The 19,787-nt window shown below is 44.5% G+C and overlaps 1 protein-coding gene and 1 non-coding gene across 11 annotated transcripts in view; both read right to left on the bottom strand.

Annotated features, from left to right (window-relative positions):
* ZNF445 (zinc finger protein 445) overlaps positions 1-19,787 on the bottom strand; it is a 56,853-nt gene that overhangs the window by 15,569 nt on the left and 21,497 nt on the right. For 4 of the 10 annotated variants that reach the window (XM_074404012.1, XM_039477669.2, XM_074404016.1 and 1 more), the window contains one exon: positions 1,638-2,359. In XM_074404012.1, coding sequence (XP_074260113.1) covers positions 1,638-2,066 — 429 coding nt within the window. In that variant the 5' untranslated portion in view covers positions 2,067-2,359. Of the gene's footprint in view, positions 1-1,637; positions 14,637-19,787 lie in introns of those variants that run through there. The other 6 variants (XM_074404013.1, XM_074404014.1, XM_074404017.1 and 3 more) reach the window with 4 other exon arrangements.
* LOC120367300 (U4 spliceosomal RNA) lies at positions 11,450-11,590 on the bottom strand. The gene has a single exon (XR_005581707.1). It is a non-coding gene; the product is annotated as a U4 spliceosomal RNA (small nuclear RNA).

Below are 19,787 nucleotides of genomic sequence, written 5' to 3'. Positions count from 1 at the left end.
CCTGAGTAGCTGGGACTATAGGCACATGTCACCACACCCGGCTAATATCTGCATTTTAGTAGAAACGGAGTTTCACCATACTGGCCAGCCTGGTCTCGAACTCCTGACCTCAAGTGATCCACCCATCTTGGCATCCCAAAGTGTTAGGACTACAGGCGTGAGAATCATATATTTTTATGTAAATAAAATTTTAAAGAAGGCTAAAAAAATGATAAATGCTTTTTTAAAAAACTGAAAATATAGTTTAGCTCCCCTGTGTGCAGCAGGAGGAGCAGGAAGAACACACTTGAACTGACCTGCTGCCACCCCACTGCCAGGCCTGGGACTGCCAATTCTGCCAGGGCCAAGCACATGATAAGCACTCAAATATTTACTGAACAAATTGTCATGATTAGACCATTTCTGAATTTGCTTCTCAATGAACAGAGGCTCTGAAAGGTATGATGTGGTCATGGACATTGAGGTTGTGGAATGATGCCTAAAATCAAGGTCTTCCTATTTCTCAGCTCAGCGCTGCCCCTCAGCACTCATGTCCATCTTCCCTGCCTCCCATCTCACACACATAGAACAGATCCCCAAAAGCTTACTGAGAAGTGCTGGGCACAGTGGTTCACGCCTGTAATCTCAGCTTTTTGGGAGGGTGAGGCAGGTGGATCACCTGAGGTCAGGAGTTTGAGATCTGCCTGGCCAAAATGATGAAATCACGTCTCTACTAAAAATATATGGTGCTGCATCCCTTAAAAAAAAAAAAAAAAAAAAAAAAAAGCTTACTGAGAAGAAAGCTACATGGTGACTACAGAGTGCTCTTCTGAGTTTTAATATGTACTCTCCCACTGAGAAGCGAAGAGCCCTGACCCTAAGTGCTGTCCCAACCCCTGCCACTTTACAGGGCTATGGCTAGTCTCAACTAAAATTAGATGGTATGTGGAGATGGACTTTGTATATTGTAAGCCACTGTGTCCAAAGACTAGTTACTGGCCTTTTTTGTTTGTTTTTGAGACAGGGTCTTGCTGTGTCGCCCAGGCTGGAGTGCAGTGATGCAATCACAGCTCACTGCAGCCTTGATCTCCTGGGTTAAAGTGATCCTCCCACCTCAGTCCCTCAAGTAGCTGGGACTACAGTCACATGTCACCATGTCCAGCTAATTTTTGTAGAAACAGGGTTTGCCATGTTGCCCAGGGTGGTCATGAATTCCTGCGCTCAAGCAATCTACCCACCTTGGACTCTAAGGGCTTGGATTACAGGTGTGAGCCACCATGCCTGGCCAAATTTTTAAATTATTTATAGAGACAGTAGGGGGTCTCCCTATGTTGTCCAGGCTGGCTTAAACTCCTGGGCTCAAGCAGTCTTCCCACTTCAGCCTCTAAAGTGCTGGGAATACATGTGTGAGCCACAGTGCCCAGAAGTTATTTACAGAGACTTGCTGACCCTATCTGGAGCTGATATTCCTTTGAGTATATCCTAAAGGATCCACGGCTCAGGGTCCCGTTCTCAGCTGCTCAGGAACCATGGGAAGAAGGGAAGACTTCCCCTGCATTCCTCTATACTGACAGTTTAGAGGGCCAAACTCATCCCCAGACAAGCTGGCTAACCAGCAGGCAGAGTTCCCTGGGCACCACACACTTGCTCACACTCACCCTATGTGATGCCCCATCAAGGTCCCTCTGCAGCTCCTCCAGCAAGGCCACAGCCTCCTCACCACTCTCAGGGTTATGGAGCTGCACCCAGACCCGGAGCTCCCCAGGCAGGATGCTCAGGAACTGTTCCAGCACCAGCAGCTCCAGGATCTGTGCCTTGGAGAGAACATCAGGCCTCAGCCACCAGCGACAGAGTTCCCGGAGCCGGCTCAGAGTTTCTAGGGGCCCAGAAGACTCATGGTAGCGAAGCTGTCTGAAGAGCTGGCGGAACAGCTCCTGGCCGGGGCGGTTGAGTGTCTGTGGCCTGGCAGTCTGCACTGGAATATAGCTTTCATCCTCTTCTTCCTTCTTTACTGTCTGAAGCCGCCCTCGCTCCCTTGAAGACTGGGCCTGAGCTGGATACACAGCATGCCACCTGCCTGGAGGCATCACTCCTGTTCAGGAACTACCCAGAAGAGCACAAGCCAAGTTCACCTTAGATATGGGTCCTCAGAAGTATCTTCTCAGCACTGCAGTGAACAATGCCATTTGCTGAGCCATCAGAAGTCTTTGGCAAGTGACTGAAATAATCAGCATTTCTGTGCAGGAGGGGATGAAAGAATGATGTCCATTATACATGCTGCAGTTGGATCCTGGTGGTTGGGATCATCTTTGTATGTATGAGAAGAGCATTCGCACAGATGTACATGCCAGTATCAAGCAGACCAGAGTTAGGTTGTCCCCTATTGGAGTAAGGTAAGAAAATATCCTACATTAAAACTTTGTAAAAAAACACAAAGGGCTGATGAAAAAAGTCAGAGATCTAAATAAATGAACAGACACACCATATTCACGTACTGGAAGATGTGACACAGTAAATATGTAAATTCTCTCCAAATTGATCTATAGGTCTAATGCAATTCCTACCAAAATCCCAACAAGATCTTTTTGTAGATGAATACACAAGATTATTCTAAAATTTATGTGAAAAGGCAATGTAATTAGAATAGCTAAAATTGGGCCGGGCGTGGTGGCTCATGCCTGTAATCCCAGCACTTTGGGAGGCCGAGGTGGGTGGATCACGAGGTCAAGAGATCAAGACCACCATGGTCAACATGGTGAAACCCCATCTCTACTAAAAATACAAAAACTTAGCTGGGCATTGTGGTGTGTGCCTGTAATCCCAGCTATTCGGGAGGCTGAGGCACAAGAATCTCCTGAACCTGGGAGGCAGAGGTTGCAGTGAGCCAAGATCATATGATCCGCACTCCGGCCTGAGCAAGACAAGACTCTGTCTCAAAACAAACAAGTATGCCAACAAACAAACAAAAAACAATTACGACAAGAATAAAGTGGGAGGGATCAGCCTGAAAACAGTCTACCTGATTTCAAGACTTATTGCTACAGTAATGAAGACTGTGTAGTATTGGTGGAGGAAGAGACACATACATCAATGGAATAAAGCAGAGAAATCAGAAACAGAACCTCACAAGTATGCCCAACTAATCTGTTTAATATTAAATGTGATTTTCCTATTATAATATTTTTAAATATCTCAAATGAGCAATTCAAAAACAAAATAAAATGCTGACTGAGAATCCCCTAGTTGACTTTATGACCCAACAATGGGTTACAAATTATAATTTGAAAACTACCCTAATCCAGCTTCCCACTCAATTGTTATATTTCTTTTTATAATTCATCATAAAATGTGGTGTCTAAGTGTTCAAGCCACTTTTAGGAGATAGCACTTTGGGCAGCCAAGGTGGGTTAGGAGTTCGAGACCAGCCTGACCAACATGGCAAAACTCCAACTCTACAAAAAATACAAAAAAATTAGCTGGGCATGGTGGCATGTGCCTGTAATCCCAGCTACTCGGGAGGCTGAGGCACACAATTGCTTGAGCTTGCGAGGCAGAGGTTTGCAGTGACCCGAGATTGTGCCACTGCACTCTGCACTCCAGCCTGGGCAACAGAGCGAGACTGCATCTCAAAAAAGAGACTATCTGGAGTATATTTTGAGCTCTGAAGGATGTTTGTTTCTTCATACCTGGGGAGGGAGCTTGTGCTACCTATCACATCACTATGTAGGAGTCCACACCTGTGATATACCCAACTGATTTTTATTTCTTTTTTAAGGCAAGGTCTCTTGCTGCTGCCCAGGCTGGAGTGCAGTGGTGTGATCATGGCTCACTGTAGCCTCAAATTCCTAGGCTCAACCGATCCTCTTGCCTCAGCCTCCTGAGTAGCTGAGACTAAAGGCATGTGACGCCACACCCAGATAACTTAAAAATTATTTTTAGAGATGGGGCCCATGTTACCTAAAACTCCTGGCCTCAAGCAATTGATCCTCCCACATCGGCCTCCTAAGTAGCTGAGATTATAGGCATGAGCCACTGAGCCCAACCTCCAATCAATTTTTGATAAAGATACAAAAGCAGTTCAAAAGAGGAATGGTAGTCTTTCCCCCAAATGTTGCCACAGCAACTGGACATTCATAGGCAAAATAAGGAAGCCTGACTGAAACCTCGCCTCTTATACACTTGAATTCAAAATGGATCACAGACTTAAATATAAGCCATAAAACTATACAATTTTTAGAAAACAACATAAGAGGCTGGGCTTGGTGGCTCACACCTGTAATCCCAGCACTTTGGGAGGCCGAGGTGGGAGGATCATGAGGTCAGGAGATTGAGATCATCCTGGCCAACATGGTGAAACCCTGTCTCTACTAAAAATACAAAACCTAGCTGGGCATAGTGGCACACAACTGTAGTGCCAGCTACTGTGGTGGCTGAGGCAGGAGAATTGCTTGAATCCAGGAGGCGGAGGTTGCAGTGAGCCGAGATCGTGCCGCTGCACTCCAGTCTGGGCAACAGAGTGAGACTCCACCTCAAAAAGCAAACAAACAAAACTACATAGGAGAAAACCTTTAGGATCTAGGATGAGGCAACTAGTTCTTAGGTTTGATACCTGTGATATGATATACATACACGTTGGTCCTTATCCATGGCTCATGGCTCATAACTCCCATAGCCCTTGTGATTTCCTGCGTGACTAACACAATAAGCATATCTTTTGTTAAATTATTTGGCCTTTGTCCTTGGTTCCTGAAGCAGCTTTGGAACTTCAGAGTGATAAAGATAAGATAGCCTTTTGCTATAATATTGGGGCATTTTAGGCCTCAAAAGCAGGGCTCAGAAAATAGAACATTTCTCTCTGACCTTTTCCTGCCCTCCTCTCACTGGCTCCTTTTTCTCCCCAAGGCAGGCCATAGAAACTAAAATATATGGTAACCTTTCCCCCTTTTCTGTCTTGGTGCTGGTCATAAATTCTCTGACCTATCTTATCTGATCGTAAGTCATAAGACCTCCATTTCAGAAGTCCTGCCTCATATTCAGTAGGTAGGAATTCTGTACAGAGAGAACAAGAAGAATTTGAACTGACAGCCTCACTGAGTGTCCCCACTCAGTCTATCAGTATGAGATCAAACTTTTTGTCCAGTCACATTTTACATGGTTGGCCACACTTCAATTGTGCTTACCCAATGAAGTCTCCATAAAGGGTCCAAGAGGATGAGGTATAGAGAACTAGGGACAACTGCACTCGTGGAGGCTTGCAGGAAGGAACAAGAACTCATCCATGTGCCAGGATAGTGACACATCCCAACTCCACAGGAACAAACGCTCCTGTACCTAGAACACTGCCAGACCTCCCTCTACGTATCTCTTCATCTAGTTGTTTATTGTATCCTTTAAAATATCCTTTACAATATATTAAGAAATGTGTTTCCTTGAGTTTTGTGAGCTGCTCTACCAAACTGAGCAACAAACAATCAGAAAATTCATCAACACAACAAAATAAAACACCGAAAAGTAAAGCTAATAAAAAATGTACAAGATCTTAAAAGAGAAACAGAAAACCTTGCCAAAAAAACATAATATATCTGAATAAATCTTAAGTATTGGAAGACAAATCTTTTTAAGATGCCAATTCTTCCTAAAGTAATGTGTGGTTAATAAAATCCCAAACAAATTCCAGTATCTCTTCTTAGGGCTTGATAAGCATATTCTAAAATTCAAGCAAATGAGTAAGAGGCCAAGAATAGCCAAGATAACTTTTTAGAGGTGAAAAGATTTGTTCTACTTGACATTAAGGCTTACTATAAAGCTACATTAATGAAAACACTGAGTATTACTGAAGGAATATGCAAATAGTAAATAAAAGAAACAGTACAGCTGGGCATGGTAGCTCATGTCTGTAATCCCAGCAATTTGGGAGGCCAAGGCGGGCAGATCACCTGAGGTCAGGAGTTTGAGACCAGCCTGGCCAATATGGTGAAACCCCGTCTCTACTAAAAATAAAAAAATTAGCTGGGCATGGTGGCACGCACCCGTAGTCCCAGCTACTCAGGAGGCTAAGGCAGGAGAATTTCTTGAACCTGGGAGGCGAAGGTTGCAGTGAACTGAGATTGCGCCACTGCACTCCAGAATGGGCGACAGAGTGGGACTCTGTCTCAAAAAAAAAAAAAAAAAAGAAAGAAAGAAAAGAAACAGTATATACAGAATCCTGACAAGAGCTTATGAATAAATATATATTTGGTCTATGATGGAGGTAACAATACAAATCAGTAGGAAAGATTAGATTATTCAATGAATTGCATTGGGATAACTGACTAGCCAAATTAAAATAACAAGTAAAACCACACACTGAGAGAATAAATTCTAATTAAAGATTTATACTAAAAAAGCACATTCTTTACGCCCCAGGAATTTCCCTTCTAAGAATCTACCCTGAGAGCCAGGTGTGGTGGCTCACACCTGTAATCCCACCACTTTAGGAGGTTAATATGGGAGGATCACTTGAGCCCAGGAATTCGAGACCAGCTTGGGCAACACAGCAAGACTTCTTTTCTATTTAAAAAATAAAATAAAACAAGAATCTACCCTGGAAAAATAGATGCATGGTATATAGACATTTACATGGGTGTACACCAGAGCACTGTGTAACACAACATTGAAAACAACCTACTTGCCCAACAATAGGCCTAAAGAAAAGTGAAACTGCCTTTGCAAAATTATGACTGAGGGTGTGAAAGAGATCTAAATTAACTGACTCCATCTTGCTTCTAATCTCCAAGCTGGCCTTGTTCATTCATGGGCATTGGCTGAACTAACTTTGGGAGAAACTTTGTTTATAGTTTAAACAAAGACAGTAACAACCCTTTCCCAAAGCAGATCTCCTCCTTGCCTGGGGACTAGATTGCCTTTGCAGGACTAACATTAGCCACAAGATTAGAAATTATGACCTTGTGATCCTCCTGCCTTGGCCTCCCAAGTGCTGGGATTACAGGTGTGAACCCAGCCTTTTTTTAAGAGACAGAGTCTTGCTCTGTTGCCCAAGCTGGAGTGCAGTGGCACAATCTCGGCCCACTGCAACCTCCACCTCCCAGGTTCTAGCAATTCCCTTCCTCAGCCTCCCAACTAGCTGGGATTACAGGAACACACTGCCACGCCCAGCGAAGTTTTTGTATTTTAGTAGAGACGGGGTTTCGCCCTGTTGCCCAGGTCTCGAACTCCTGAGCTCAGACGATGCACCCGCATATGTCTCCCAAAGTGTTAGGATTACAGGTGTGAGCCAGTATGCCTGGCCTTTGTCTTGTTTGTGTCCTTGAGAGCTTAACTTTGTGACCATGCAGGGATAGTTTCTCTTGGTTTCTGCCTTCCAGAGGACAGGAATTTTGAGGTTCATGTCCTAGTTAGCCCCAAAAATTATCTTGAGCAGTTAAAAAGCCTTTGCAAGCTTGAAATTGAGCAACAGAAACTGCTCACTGCCCTCACTCAGTAGCTAAGGCTTTGCTTTTTGATAACGGCAGCCAAGGTTCTATTCTTGGCTTCCAGAATGATTCCCTTCTGGTTTTTTATTTATGTGACTTTGCCATTTATTGAGGATCACCTCCCACTTCCCGCCCAAGGATAGCTTCTGATTTCCTATCTCAAATTTTCCTTTCTCTAAACTACCCTGAAGGAGATTCTAAATCTGTAAAAAAAAAAAAAGAAAGAAAGAAAGAAACTGCTTACCATCTCTTTGAGACACCTATATGTCCATGGTTAAGTTATAAACCTTAGTTAAAACAGATTAATTTCATATGGTGTGATAGAATTCAAAAGCCAAAAATATTGGCCACTTGGCATGGCTAAAGTTGGGCAATATAACTTTTTTTGTAATTAAAATGAATATATATAACAAGGGGTTTATGATGATGACACAGAAAATGGGTATCCTACCCTCCCAAGAAAAATGAGTGGGTTATCCTGAAGGGCTTCCTGGAGAAAAAGAAGGTAACTAGCAAGACTTGCATTATTAGAAATCTGTCCACATCTTCCAGTTCTTCAAAATGCTGACTTATTTTTTACCATTAGCCTAAGAGGAAATAAACCTTACCTCACCATTTTGCATGCAAAGGAAATAGACTTCCTCTTTGTTCTTTTCCGAAGGTTTCTGTTTCTCTTCCATCCAGTCTGTTTCAGTATTTTTTAAAAGAGTGCTATGGTTAAAAGCTTAATTAAAAGTGAATAAGCAAGCTATAGGTATATATAAAAAGCCTTCATGTTTTTCTCTTCTTGGAACTTGTTTTTCTAGAAAAAGGTTTTCTCTTCTCAGTAGACTGAATTATTTTACTTTTTTTTGAGATGAAGTCTCGCTCTATCACCCAAGTGGCTAGAGTGCAGTGGTGTGGTCTCAGCTCACCACAACCTTCGCCTCCCAGGTTCAAGCAATTCTCCTGCCTCAGTCTCCCAAGTATTTGGGATTACAGGTGCCTGCCATCATACCCAGCTAATTTTTGTATTTTCCGTAGAGACAGGGTTTCGCCATGTTGGCCAGGCTGGTCTCGAACTACTGACCTCAGGTAATTCGCCTGCCTCAGCCTCCCAAAGTGCTGGGATTACAGGCATGAGCCACTGAGCCCGGCCTGTCTTGCCTCTCTTGATGCACACATGAGAGGCCCTAAGGTAACTTCTGGTAGCCTGAATCTCATTGGGAAAAACAGAGGAGGCACCAGAGACCCCGTTTGGGGAAAACAAAAACAAAACAAAAAACATCTCTGCTTTCCTCATGAAACCACAGGAATTAAAAGTAGATAAATCCCTTTCAAAATCAAAGGCTCTGTTCTGTTTTACATTGTGTTATCTGATAGTTTTGAGTTTTGGGGTACAGAAATTACTTCGCATTATCAGAGAGCTTTGGTGTATAATAACTAGGTAGGAAATGTGTTTTAAGGAATAGCTAATGGTAGTTATGGAGGGATACTCGACTCCTTTGCATACTTGGATCAGAGAAGCATGTTCTTGGCCACCTGGAAAATAAGGAAACATCCCCACCCCCCACTGGGAGATGAGAGATGGGCTGATTACAAAACGGGCCAATTGGCTTTGGGTTGCCTTGCAATAAAATGCAGGGTAGAAGCACTGCACTGTCAGCTGGGCATGGTGGCTCATGCCTATAATCTCAGCAGTTTGGGAGGCTGAGGTGGGTGGACCACTGGAGGTCAGGAGTTGGAGACCAGGCTGGCCAATGTGGTGAAACACCATCTCTAGGAAAATGCAAAAAGTAGTCAGGCATGGTGGCGTGTGCCTGTAGTCCCAGCTACTCGGGACGCTTAGGTAGGAGAATCACTTGAACCTGGGAAGTGGAGGTCGCAGTGAGCTGAGATCATGCCATTGAAAGCCTGGATGTTGCAATGAGATTCCATCTCCGAAAAAAAAAGAAAAAGCACTGCACTGTTTTCTCCCACAGCATTTTCCTCCTCCTTTTGGGGATCCAGGATCCAGTGTCCAAGTATAAAAAGACACCCTTAATTTTGGGGCTCTGTCTTTGCCTTCAGCTGCTTATTTTGCCCTAGAAAGGAATGCTTTCCTGGCCCTGTTCCTCCAAGTGTTCAACCCTGAAGCCAGCAATCCAATTAAGAAACAGGCAAATCAAAAAAATCTTACAAGTGCTGAATCTTTTGTCTGTCTGTATTTATATGTATTGTATGTTTATATATAAAAGAACTCTTATTAATTGGCCTAGGAAGGTAAGCACTTAAATCAAATATTCTGTCAGATAAATAGAAACTTTAAGGCCTTTTTGTTCATATGATTTTAGTAATCTTTTGGAAATAAAGACAGTTTTAAAGACTGGCAAAATAAACTATTTTGAAAATGTAGACATTTGGCCTAAATTAAGGTCAGATATCAGATTTGCCAAATGCTTTAAAGTCAAACTCTTTGACTTCTGAGAATTGTTCAATTTACCTACTTTGGAGCATTAGATTATAGATAAGGCCTTGGGACACATGGACAGCTATGCCCGATGGCTATGCTAAACAGAGTCAGACCTTATCTTCATTTCTGTCTCATGTCCTAGGCTCCACTCTAAGTACACGATTGCTTACTTGGCCAGGCACACAGTGGCTGAGGCCTGTAATCCCAGCACTTTGGGAGCCCGAGGCAGGCAGACTGCCTGAGGTCAGGAGTCTGAGACCAGCCTGGGCAGCATGGTGAAACCCCATTTCTACTAAAAATACAAAAACTTAGCAAGATGCAGTGACGCAAGCCTGTAATCCCAGCTGCTCCAGAGGCTGAGGCAGGAGAATCTCTTGAACCTGGGAAGCAGAGGTTATGGTGAGCCAAGATCATGCCATTGCACTCCCGCCTGGGCTACAGAGCAAGGCTTTGTCTCAAAACAACAACAACAACAACAACAACAACAACAAAACTAGCTTTAACATTTAGAGATGTACTAATGCAAATATCAAAGTTGGTTTTGTCTTTTGAAGATGATTTTTAAGTAACACTAAAAAATAATAAAAGGGTTTTGTTTTCTCCTTTGGGTAAACAGCAGAGAAAAAGAGGAGAGAAGAGAGATTCAGTTGGCCTCATGCTATCTTCATTGGGTCTTCTTTGAAAAGCTAAGTCTCCTCTATCAGAATAAAAGCTTTTCTTTTAAAAAAAATTTTTTTCAGAGTTATCATTTTGGCCAAATGAATGACTTATGGTGACCTGGAATTCTATTTTGTGATATCCAGTGTTTTAAACTTTTGCTACTTGACAAACTTTCCAAAATCGAATTATAAGTTCTGTTTCTTTCTAACCTAATATTTTAGATATTAGGTCCTCTAAAGTCCAAAAATGACATTTGGCTTATTTGGTACAAAAACCATATAGGAAGCATTGTCAAATAATAAAATGGTGTTTGACTTTCTTTGGTCTATATTTGTGTGTTATTGGTATATCTTCCAAAATTATGTAAAACCCCTATAATTTTTTTTTTTTTTTTTTTTTGAGACGTTGTTTCGCTCTTGCTGCCCAGGCTGGAGTGCAATGGCGCGATCTCGGCTCACCGCAACCTCCGCCTCCTGGGTTCAGGCAATTCTCCTGCCTCAGCCTCCTGAGTAGCTGGGATTACAGGCACGCGCCACCATGCCCAGCTAATTTTTAGTATTTTTAGTAGAGACGGGGTTTCACCATGTTGACCAGGATGGTCTCGATCTCTTGACCTCGTGATCCACCCACCTCGGCCTCCCAAAGTGCTGGGATTACAGGCTTGAGCCACGGCGCCCGGCTAAACCCCTATAATTTTAATATGACTTAGTATATGTTATCAGTAACAATTATATTTTGTTAACACACTGTGTGCCACAGAGGTAACAAATTTCCTTGTCAATTATGTCTTTAACTGTGGCTGCCCTAAAATGTTTTTGTCATCCACAGACAATTGTTGTCTCATTTTGGTCCTCTTTAAAAGATAGTTTTATAATCAGCTACGCAATTTTTTTTTTTTTTTAATCAGTCTCTGTAGAGACTGTCAAAAATTGCCAGTGCCGACTGTATTGCAAGTCATCACAGAGGGGTATTGGGAAAAGTTTTCAATTAGCAATAATCGCACCTCGGATAAACCTAATTGGCTACGATACTGCCACTGCACAAAGCTAATCAGCTACACAATTTAACAGGCGCTCTTAAATGCAGGATTCTGATTAATAACTCTGGAGACTGTGACATTAGAATAGAGAAAACAAATTCCAAATAGAAGAGTGAAAGGCGTTTGGCTTACTTTGGACTGTATTTGTATAAATATGTTATTAGTATATATTCCAAAATAATGGGAAACTTAAAATGTTGACATAATTTAGTGTACATTGTTAATAATTACAATTGTTATGTAAAATTGTTGTTGTCACAGAAGTAACCAAAATTCATAGTCAATTGTAGCTTTAATAGTGGCTATAGACTTCTGTCATCCACAGACATTTTGTCCTGCTTTGGTCCTTTTCAAAAGGTAATTTATTATCAGATATGGGACTCTGAGTGCAGATATCAGATAACTTTTAAAATTGTGCTTTTGGAATAGAGGAGAAAAATATGGAGAACTAATGTGTTAAACATTGTTAAACCTTTTGTTTTCCAAGTCAAGAGAATTTATTTCTTTAGAACTATTTGCAACTTTTAATAAGTAAAATACTCTCCTGTGAACAAAATTTGGAGCACATTTGTTCCTCTCTAGCTGATTTCTCCAGAATTTGGAAACTATTTGTGAATATTCTCAACTTATGGCACTATAGTTAATTGCATAAGTGCAATAAGAATCTGGTGGGGGTTTTTTTGGTTTTGTTTTGTTTTTGCTACAGGACACAATAGAGAAATTGGTTATTTTACCAAGGCTTTAACTGGAATGTCATGCTTCCTCTAAAGAATCAAAGTTGACTTACAGAGCCAATTAAAGCCTGTTGGGGAATCTGGCCTCATACCCTGGCCACAGAGTCCCTGTACAAGGTTCCTGATCTGTGGTAAGTAAAGAATGTCACTTCCTAACAGGCTCAGGAACCCCAGGTTATCTTGGGACCTCAAAAGGAAAGGAATTTGCCCAATTCATAGGTATTTGAGAATACAAGCCCATCGCTGGGCTCTGCTTTTAAAAAGTCTTAGCTGAAATTCTTTATGGAACAGAGTTCTATCAAAGCTAACTTAAAAAGCTTAAGTGAAAAATAATTTCATGCTGAAATTATGCAAATAATCAGGCCAAGTACAGTAAGACTAAAGTTTATTTTGTAAACAAATCAGTTCTATCATGATTTGTTTTTAATAGAAATGGGGACTGGAGAGAGAAAAATTATGCTTCAAAAGAAAACCTATAGTACAATGTTGTTAGCTGTTCTTCAAATTTTTTCCTGCAGCTTAGACTAAACGCTAAATTCTCTGTTGGTTAGAAGTCCCCAAATTAATGCTTTCAAATCTTTGCCTTTTTTATTTTTATTTTTTTAAAGACGGAGTCTTGCACTGTTGCCCAGGCTGGAGTGCAATGGTGTGATCTCAGCTCACTGCAGCCTATGCCTCCTAGGTTGAAGCGATTCTCCTGCCTCAGCCTCCAGAGTAGGTGGGAGTACAGGTGCCCACCAGCACGCCTGGCTAATTTTTTGTATTTTTAGTAGAGATGGGGGTTTCACTATGTTGGCCAGGCTGGTCTTGAACTCCTGACCTTGCGATTTGCCCGTCTTGGCCTCCCAAAGTGCTGGGATTACAGGCATGAGCCACTGTGCTGGGCCAATGTTTGCTTTTAAAATTGGGAATTGTACTCCTCATCCTAGGACTCTTTATTTACTTTATAGTAGTCTGTTTCACTTAAACACTGTAGTAAAATTATAGATGAAAATACTAATGTTTTGCCATGCAAGCCATGAATGCCCAGCCAGGCCTGCATGAGTAAATTCAGACAGTTGCAAAGTGGTTCTTCTCTTCTCACCTTGGGGCTCACTCCCATTCCCATTATGTCCCCTGTCAGCAGGAAGAAGCCACAGCAATCAAAGGCCTTTTCCCGTCTTCATAGCTTACATTTTATTAAGGTGTTATAAAACCCAAAGGGAGGGACTGAAACTGCCATTTGCAGAATTATGACTGAGACAGTGAAAGAGATCTAACTTAACTGACTCCATTTTGCTTCTAACCTCCAAGCTGTTGGGAGAAATTTACAGTTTATAGTTTAAACAAAGACGGTAACAACAGACCTGTTCCCAAAGCAGACCTCCTCCTCACTTGGGAATTAGATTGCCTTTGCAGGACTAACATTAGCCACAAGATTTGAAATTATGGTTTAGGAGTCATGCAGCTAGAGGCTACAAGATTCTGACTGTCTCTGAACTGCTCCTAATATCAGTACCTGAGATATATTGCAGATCCTGCACTTGATGGATTAGCTGGTATAACCCAGATCAATAAACCGGCTCATCTGATCTTGTGGCCCCCACCCAGGAACTGACTCAGTGGAAGAAGACAGCTCTGACTCCCTGTGATTTCATCTCTGACCAATCTGTAGTCCTGGCTCACTAGTTTCCCCCCACTCACCAAGTTATCCTTAACTTTGCCCCCCAAATGCTGGGGGAGACTGATTTGAGTAATAATAAAGCTTTGGTCTCCCACACAGCCAGCTCTTCATGAATTACTCTTTCTCTATTCCAATTCTCCTGTCTTGATGAATCGGCTCTGCCTAGGCAGTGGGCAAGGTGAACCCCTTGGGCGGTTATAAAGTGTAGCATTTGTCCAGGTACAGTGGCTCATGCCTGTAATTCCAGCATTTGGGGAAGGCAGTGAGAGTCTGTCTCTTTAAAAAAAGCATTTTATAGGATGAAATATTCACACACCTAAAAGGAATGTACTAGTATTGTTATACATCAACATAACTGCTTCACTGTATGCCAGGTGATAAGGCTCTGTAGCCAATGTTACAAGGCAACTAGGTGTCACCCAAGGAAGAGACAGTGTACTTGAGATCACTGAGAACAGATACCACCCACACCAAGCTCAAGGGTGTAAGGCTGGTTGCCTCGCTGGGAGGCGGGACACACCCACCTCTGCACTCAGCACCTGAGTCTGCACCCGGCACCAGGCTCTGCACGAGGCACCTAGCTCTGCCGCATGGCTCCCCTGGAAGGCTTTGGCTGGCCGGCTCTCACACAGGAAAAACCCACCCCACAACCCACCAACCAATTGCAGCCTGCCCCATCTCAATCCCACTCCCCTGGACCCAATCAGGGTGCCCTGCTGTTGCTCGGTCCTCCTAGCCATAAAAACCCCTCCCCGCCCCCGCCCAGGAAGTCAGTGTGACTTCTCTGGCCCCCTTTCCCTGGACCATAAAACCTCGCCTGGGAGCTGAATAAACTGGCATTCAGTTTTTTTATTAATGAAGAAACTGGCCTGTTTCTTCATTTTAAACTCGGCAATACCCCTTACAAGGGGTGCCGAAAACCCGGGAGGAGTTCAAGACCCCTCCTGGGGGAAACTGACTCCTCTACCATAAGCCGAACCAGGGAGCCGCCGCCTCTCCAATCGTCTGCAGCCATCACTCGGTAAGACTCCTATTGCCCGTAACCCCATCCTCTGTTTGCTTTGATCCGAGGAGACGCTGTCTGTAATTGCAGCCGCGTCAGGGACTCCTTCCCATCTCGAGCTGTGGGTCTCGCGGAGATGACCGGGTGCCCCTGCTTGCCCGTTCCGGAAGACACAAATATTGTGGAGACGTCCCTATACTCCTGTCCTTCCCCGTAACCTTCAGTAGTCAGGCATTGAGGTCCCGGACACCGTTCCTCACTCCTGACTATCCCGCAACAGAGAGGGGACTATAGGTAATCAGGAGTCCTGCCTAGACCCCACGTTGCCATTGGGATGTCTAGTCCAAAATTTACCCAAGCTGGGCCTCTGCATAAAAAAAGAAAAAGCTGTTTTTCCTCTCCACTGTGGCCTGGCCCCAGTATCCTCTGGACAACCAGTCCAAGTGGCCACCAGAGGGAACTTTCCATTTTAGCATTCTAACTGATTTGGACAATTTCTGTCAAAAAAATGGTAAATGGTCGGAGGTTCCCTACCTTCAGGCTTTCTGGTATCTTCACTCCCGTCCCACTCTCTGTTCCTCTTGCACCACTGCTCAGGTGCTCCTGGCCAAGGAAACTCCCTCACTGCCCTAGGCCCCTCTACCAACCTCCTCCTCCTTTTCTGACCCGGACTCACCCGAAGAACTATCCTCTCCACCTGCCTGACCCACAAATCCTCCGCCATAAGCGGAACCTCAACCCCCTCCGGCTCCTCCTCTTCCTGGTCCCAACCTAGCCTCTCCTGTTAGTGCTCACACTCGCTCCCGCTGTGCTCCTAACAATAAAACCTCCCTCCTTTGTCCTCTTCGTGAGGTCGCCAGAGCGGAAGGTGTTGCTCGAGTGCATGTTCCCTTCTCCCTCTCTTATCTATCAGCCATTGAGAAACGCCAAGGGTCATTCTCCACCAATCCTACTGCTTACACCAAAGAATTCCGCTACCTCACCCAGGCTTACGACCTCACCTGGCATGATACCTATGTAATTCTGTCTTCCACCCTTACTCCAGATGAGCATGACCACATCCTTATGGCGGCCCAGGCACACACTGATCAGGTACATCTCACAAACAGTCAAATGCCAGTAGGTGCGGCAGCGGTCCCCGAGGCCGACCCTAAAAGGAACTATCAAACTGGTCAAGATGGCTGCCGCCGCCGAGACCAAATGCTACAGTGCCTCCTAGCAGGCATGCAAAGTGCAGCCCAAACAGTAGTTAATTATGATAAGTTAAGGGAAATAACTCAGGGTCCCACTGAAAACCCAGCCGCCTTCCTTGACCAATTAACTAATGCTATGATCCTTCATACCCAGCTGGACCCAGCCTCTTTGGCGGGGGCTACAATTCTAGCTATCCATTTCATCTCTCAGTCAGCGGCTGACATTAGAAAGAAACTTAAAAAAGCTGAGGAGGGCCCCCAAATTCCCATATGAGACCTGGTAAATACAGCATTTAAAGTTTTTAATGGCCGAAAGGAAAAGGCTGGTTAAGATACTTCTCAAAGATCCTACCCACTTTCCTTTACGTCCTCAGTTCCCCATCTCGAAGGCCCACCATCAAGGCCTGAAGCCTATCATCACCCGCCTGCTAGCCCAGGAACTACTTATTCCCACCAGTTCCCCTTGTGACACTCCTATCTTGCTGATCCAAATGCCGTCCGGCAACTACCGCCTGGTTCAGGACCTGTGCCTTATTAAAGAGGCGGTGGTACCTCCCACCCTGTAGTCCCCAACCCATACACCCTATTGTCAAACATTCCCTCCACTCCCTCTCATTTGTAATTCTTGACTTCAAGGATGCCTTCTTTACCATTTCCCTTCACCCTGAGTCCTACTTTCTCTTTGCCTTCACCTGGACTGATCCTGACACCAACCTGTCACAACAGCTTACCTGGACAGTCCCGCTTCAGGGGTTCCGAGACAGCCCTCACATTTTTGGACAAGCCTTGGCACCCGACCTTGGCTCCTGCCCCCTTCAACCCAGTCTCCTTCTCCAGTATGTGGACGACCTGTGACTGTGTAGCCCCTCCCTGTCCCTATCTCGACAGCATATTGCCACTTTCCTTAACTTTCTTGGATCTCAGGGATACCAAGTATCTCCCTCCAAAGCACAGTTATCAGTCACCTTGGTGGTCTACTTGGGCATTTGCCTTACCCCTAAAACTAAAAGCCTAACAACAGACCGCCAGAAAGCATTTCTTTCACTGCAGCCCCAGAAGACTGCCGACCAGATTCTCTCCTTTTTAAAATTTGTAGAATTCTTCCACCACTGGATACCTAACTTTGCCTCTCCAGCTAAACCTCTGTACGTGGCAGCTAAGAACACCCCCACAAGACCTCTCTCCCATCCTGAGGTTGTAAAACAGGCTTTTAAAACCCTCCAAACAGCTCTGTCCACCGCACCCCCACTTAATCTGCCAGACCTCAATCGTCCCTTTTATCTGTTACACTGCTCTCTCTAGCATCCTCTCTAGTGGCGGCCGGGCTGGGTAGCAGCGCTCTAGGCTACAGCGTCACCTCAGCCACTCAACTAGAGGACAAGCTTCGCGTGGCTATCGAAGCATCGGCTGCCTCCCTGGCCTCCCTCCAGTGACAAAATCATGTCGCTGGCCCAGGTAACTCTGCAGAACTGATGGGCCCTTGACCTGCTAATAGCAGAAAAGGGAGGTACCTGTCTGTTTCTTCAGGAGCAGTGCTTTTATATTAATGAAACAGGCCTTTTAGAAGAAAATGTTAACACTATCGCCTCCAAGACCTCCGCAAGAAGCAGAATGCAACAGTCTCGCCTCACAACTGGTAGCAATCCCCCATGCTAACCTGGTTAACCCCTATTATCACTTCCATTATCGTAGTTTGTTTTCTGGTAATGCTAGCCCCTTTTTTCCTCAAGGTTTTACAGGCCCACATGAAGGAAATTTCCAGGGTGGCTGTAATCCAGATGCTCTTTCACCCCATGTCCGACTCCCAACCGAGGCACCAGCCAACTGACCCTCCTCCCTCACTCTGCCCCTATTCAGCAGGAAGTAGCCAGAAAGAAGTGGAGTCCTATATCATCAAAAGGGTCAGAATGTAAGGCCGGTTGAATCGCCCAGTGGCCGGACACACCCACCTCTGCACTCAGCACCTGACTCTGCACCCGGCACCAGGCTCTGCATGTGGCACCTAGCTCCGCCGCATGGCTTCCCTGGAAGGCTCCGGCTGATGCAACCCTAGCCGGCTCCGGCTGATGCAACCCTGGCCGGCTCTTGCACCGGAAAACCAGCCCAACAACCTGCTAACCAATAGCCGCCTGCCCTGTCTCAATCCCGCTCCCCTGGACCCAATCAGGGCGTCCTGCTGTTGCTCGATCCTCCTAGCCATAAAAACCCCCCGACCCAGGAAGTCAGCGCAACTTCTCTGACCTCCTTTCCCCAGACCATAGAGTCTCGCCCAGGAGCTGAATAAACTGGCATTCAATGTTTTTATACAGTCCTCAAAACTCTGTGATAACCCTTACAAAGGGTACAGTGTTTACTTATGAAGACAGAGTACACAAGATCCAGTACCTTGCAATATGTTGGTCCCTCTTGTGGCCAGCAGAACCACTCCACAGTCTACACAGGTGGTATGTGTATACACACTTCATATTGCAGTAGAAAGACCTTAACCCATCCCCTGTGGGGTCTGAAATGCAGAAAGCTACGGGCATGAATGAGGGCTGCAGATTTATGCACTTAAATAGAAAAAAAAAGGTCTGGCATGATAGCTCACGCCTGTAATCCCAGCACTTTGGAAGGCTAAGGTGGGAGGATTACCTGAGGTCAGGAGTTTGAGACCAGCCTGGCCAACAAGGAGAAACCCCCGTTTCTACTAAAAATACAAAAATTAGCCAGGTATGGAGACATGCAGTTGTAATCTCAGCTACTCAGGAAGCTGAGGCAGGAGAATGACTTAAACCCAGGAGGTAGAGGTTGCGCAACTGAGATCATGCCACTGTACTCCAGCCTGGGTGACAGAGCAAAACTCCGTCTCAAAAAAAAAAAAAAAAAAAAAAAAGAACAAAGGAGTATATGAGTACATCAAGTGCAGAAAAACAAGATAGTCCTTCATAAGATGTTAAACCCAGCAAAGGTTGTGAGGACTCTGTTTTGCAAGAAAATGTTTCAGGCACAAGGTCACTCTTTTTCTCACTCTGTCATCCAGGCTGGAGTGCGGTAGCATGATCGTAGTTCACTGCAGCCTCAAACACCTGGGTTTGAGTGATCCCACCTCAGCCTCCTGAGTAGCTGAGACTACAGACATGTGTCACCCTCACCCTGCCTTTTTTTTTTTTTTTTTCTTTTTTTAAACAGACAGGGTCTCACTGTGTTGCCCAGGCCAATCTCAAATTCCTGGCTTCAAGAGATCCTCCTGACTTGGTCTCCCAAAGCACTGGGATTACAGGCATGAGCCACAATGCCTGACTTCCAAGGACACGCCTACACAGTCAAGTAAGGAGTGAGAGACTGTGCATGACTGCTTTTCCCAACAATAACAAAAATATGTGCAAGTTTAAAAGCAATCCTAAAAATTATTTTAAAAGTACAATTGTGTGTGTGTGTGTGTGTGTGTGCGCGCGCACGCATGTCTGTGAGATGTACCTGTGCTACTGAAAGAAATTTTAAAAGCCTGGAAGGATTCACAAAAATTCTTACTGGTGGTAGGGGTAGGAAGCTAGAGAATCGTACTTAAAAGCAACTTTATATTGTGACATGGAAATTGCCCCCATAAACTGCATACCTCGACTATACCTCA

The sequence above is a fragment of the Saimiri boliviensis genome, chromosome 8 (genome assembly GCF_048565385.1).
Source record: "Saimiri boliviensis isolate mSaiBol1 chromosome 8, mSaiBol1.pri, whole genome shotgun sequence".
Lineage (NCBI taxonomy): Eukaryota > Metazoa > Chordata > Mammalia > Primates > Cebidae > Saimiri > Saimiri boliviensis.
This window is presented reverse-complemented; position numbering and strand designations above follow the sequence as displayed.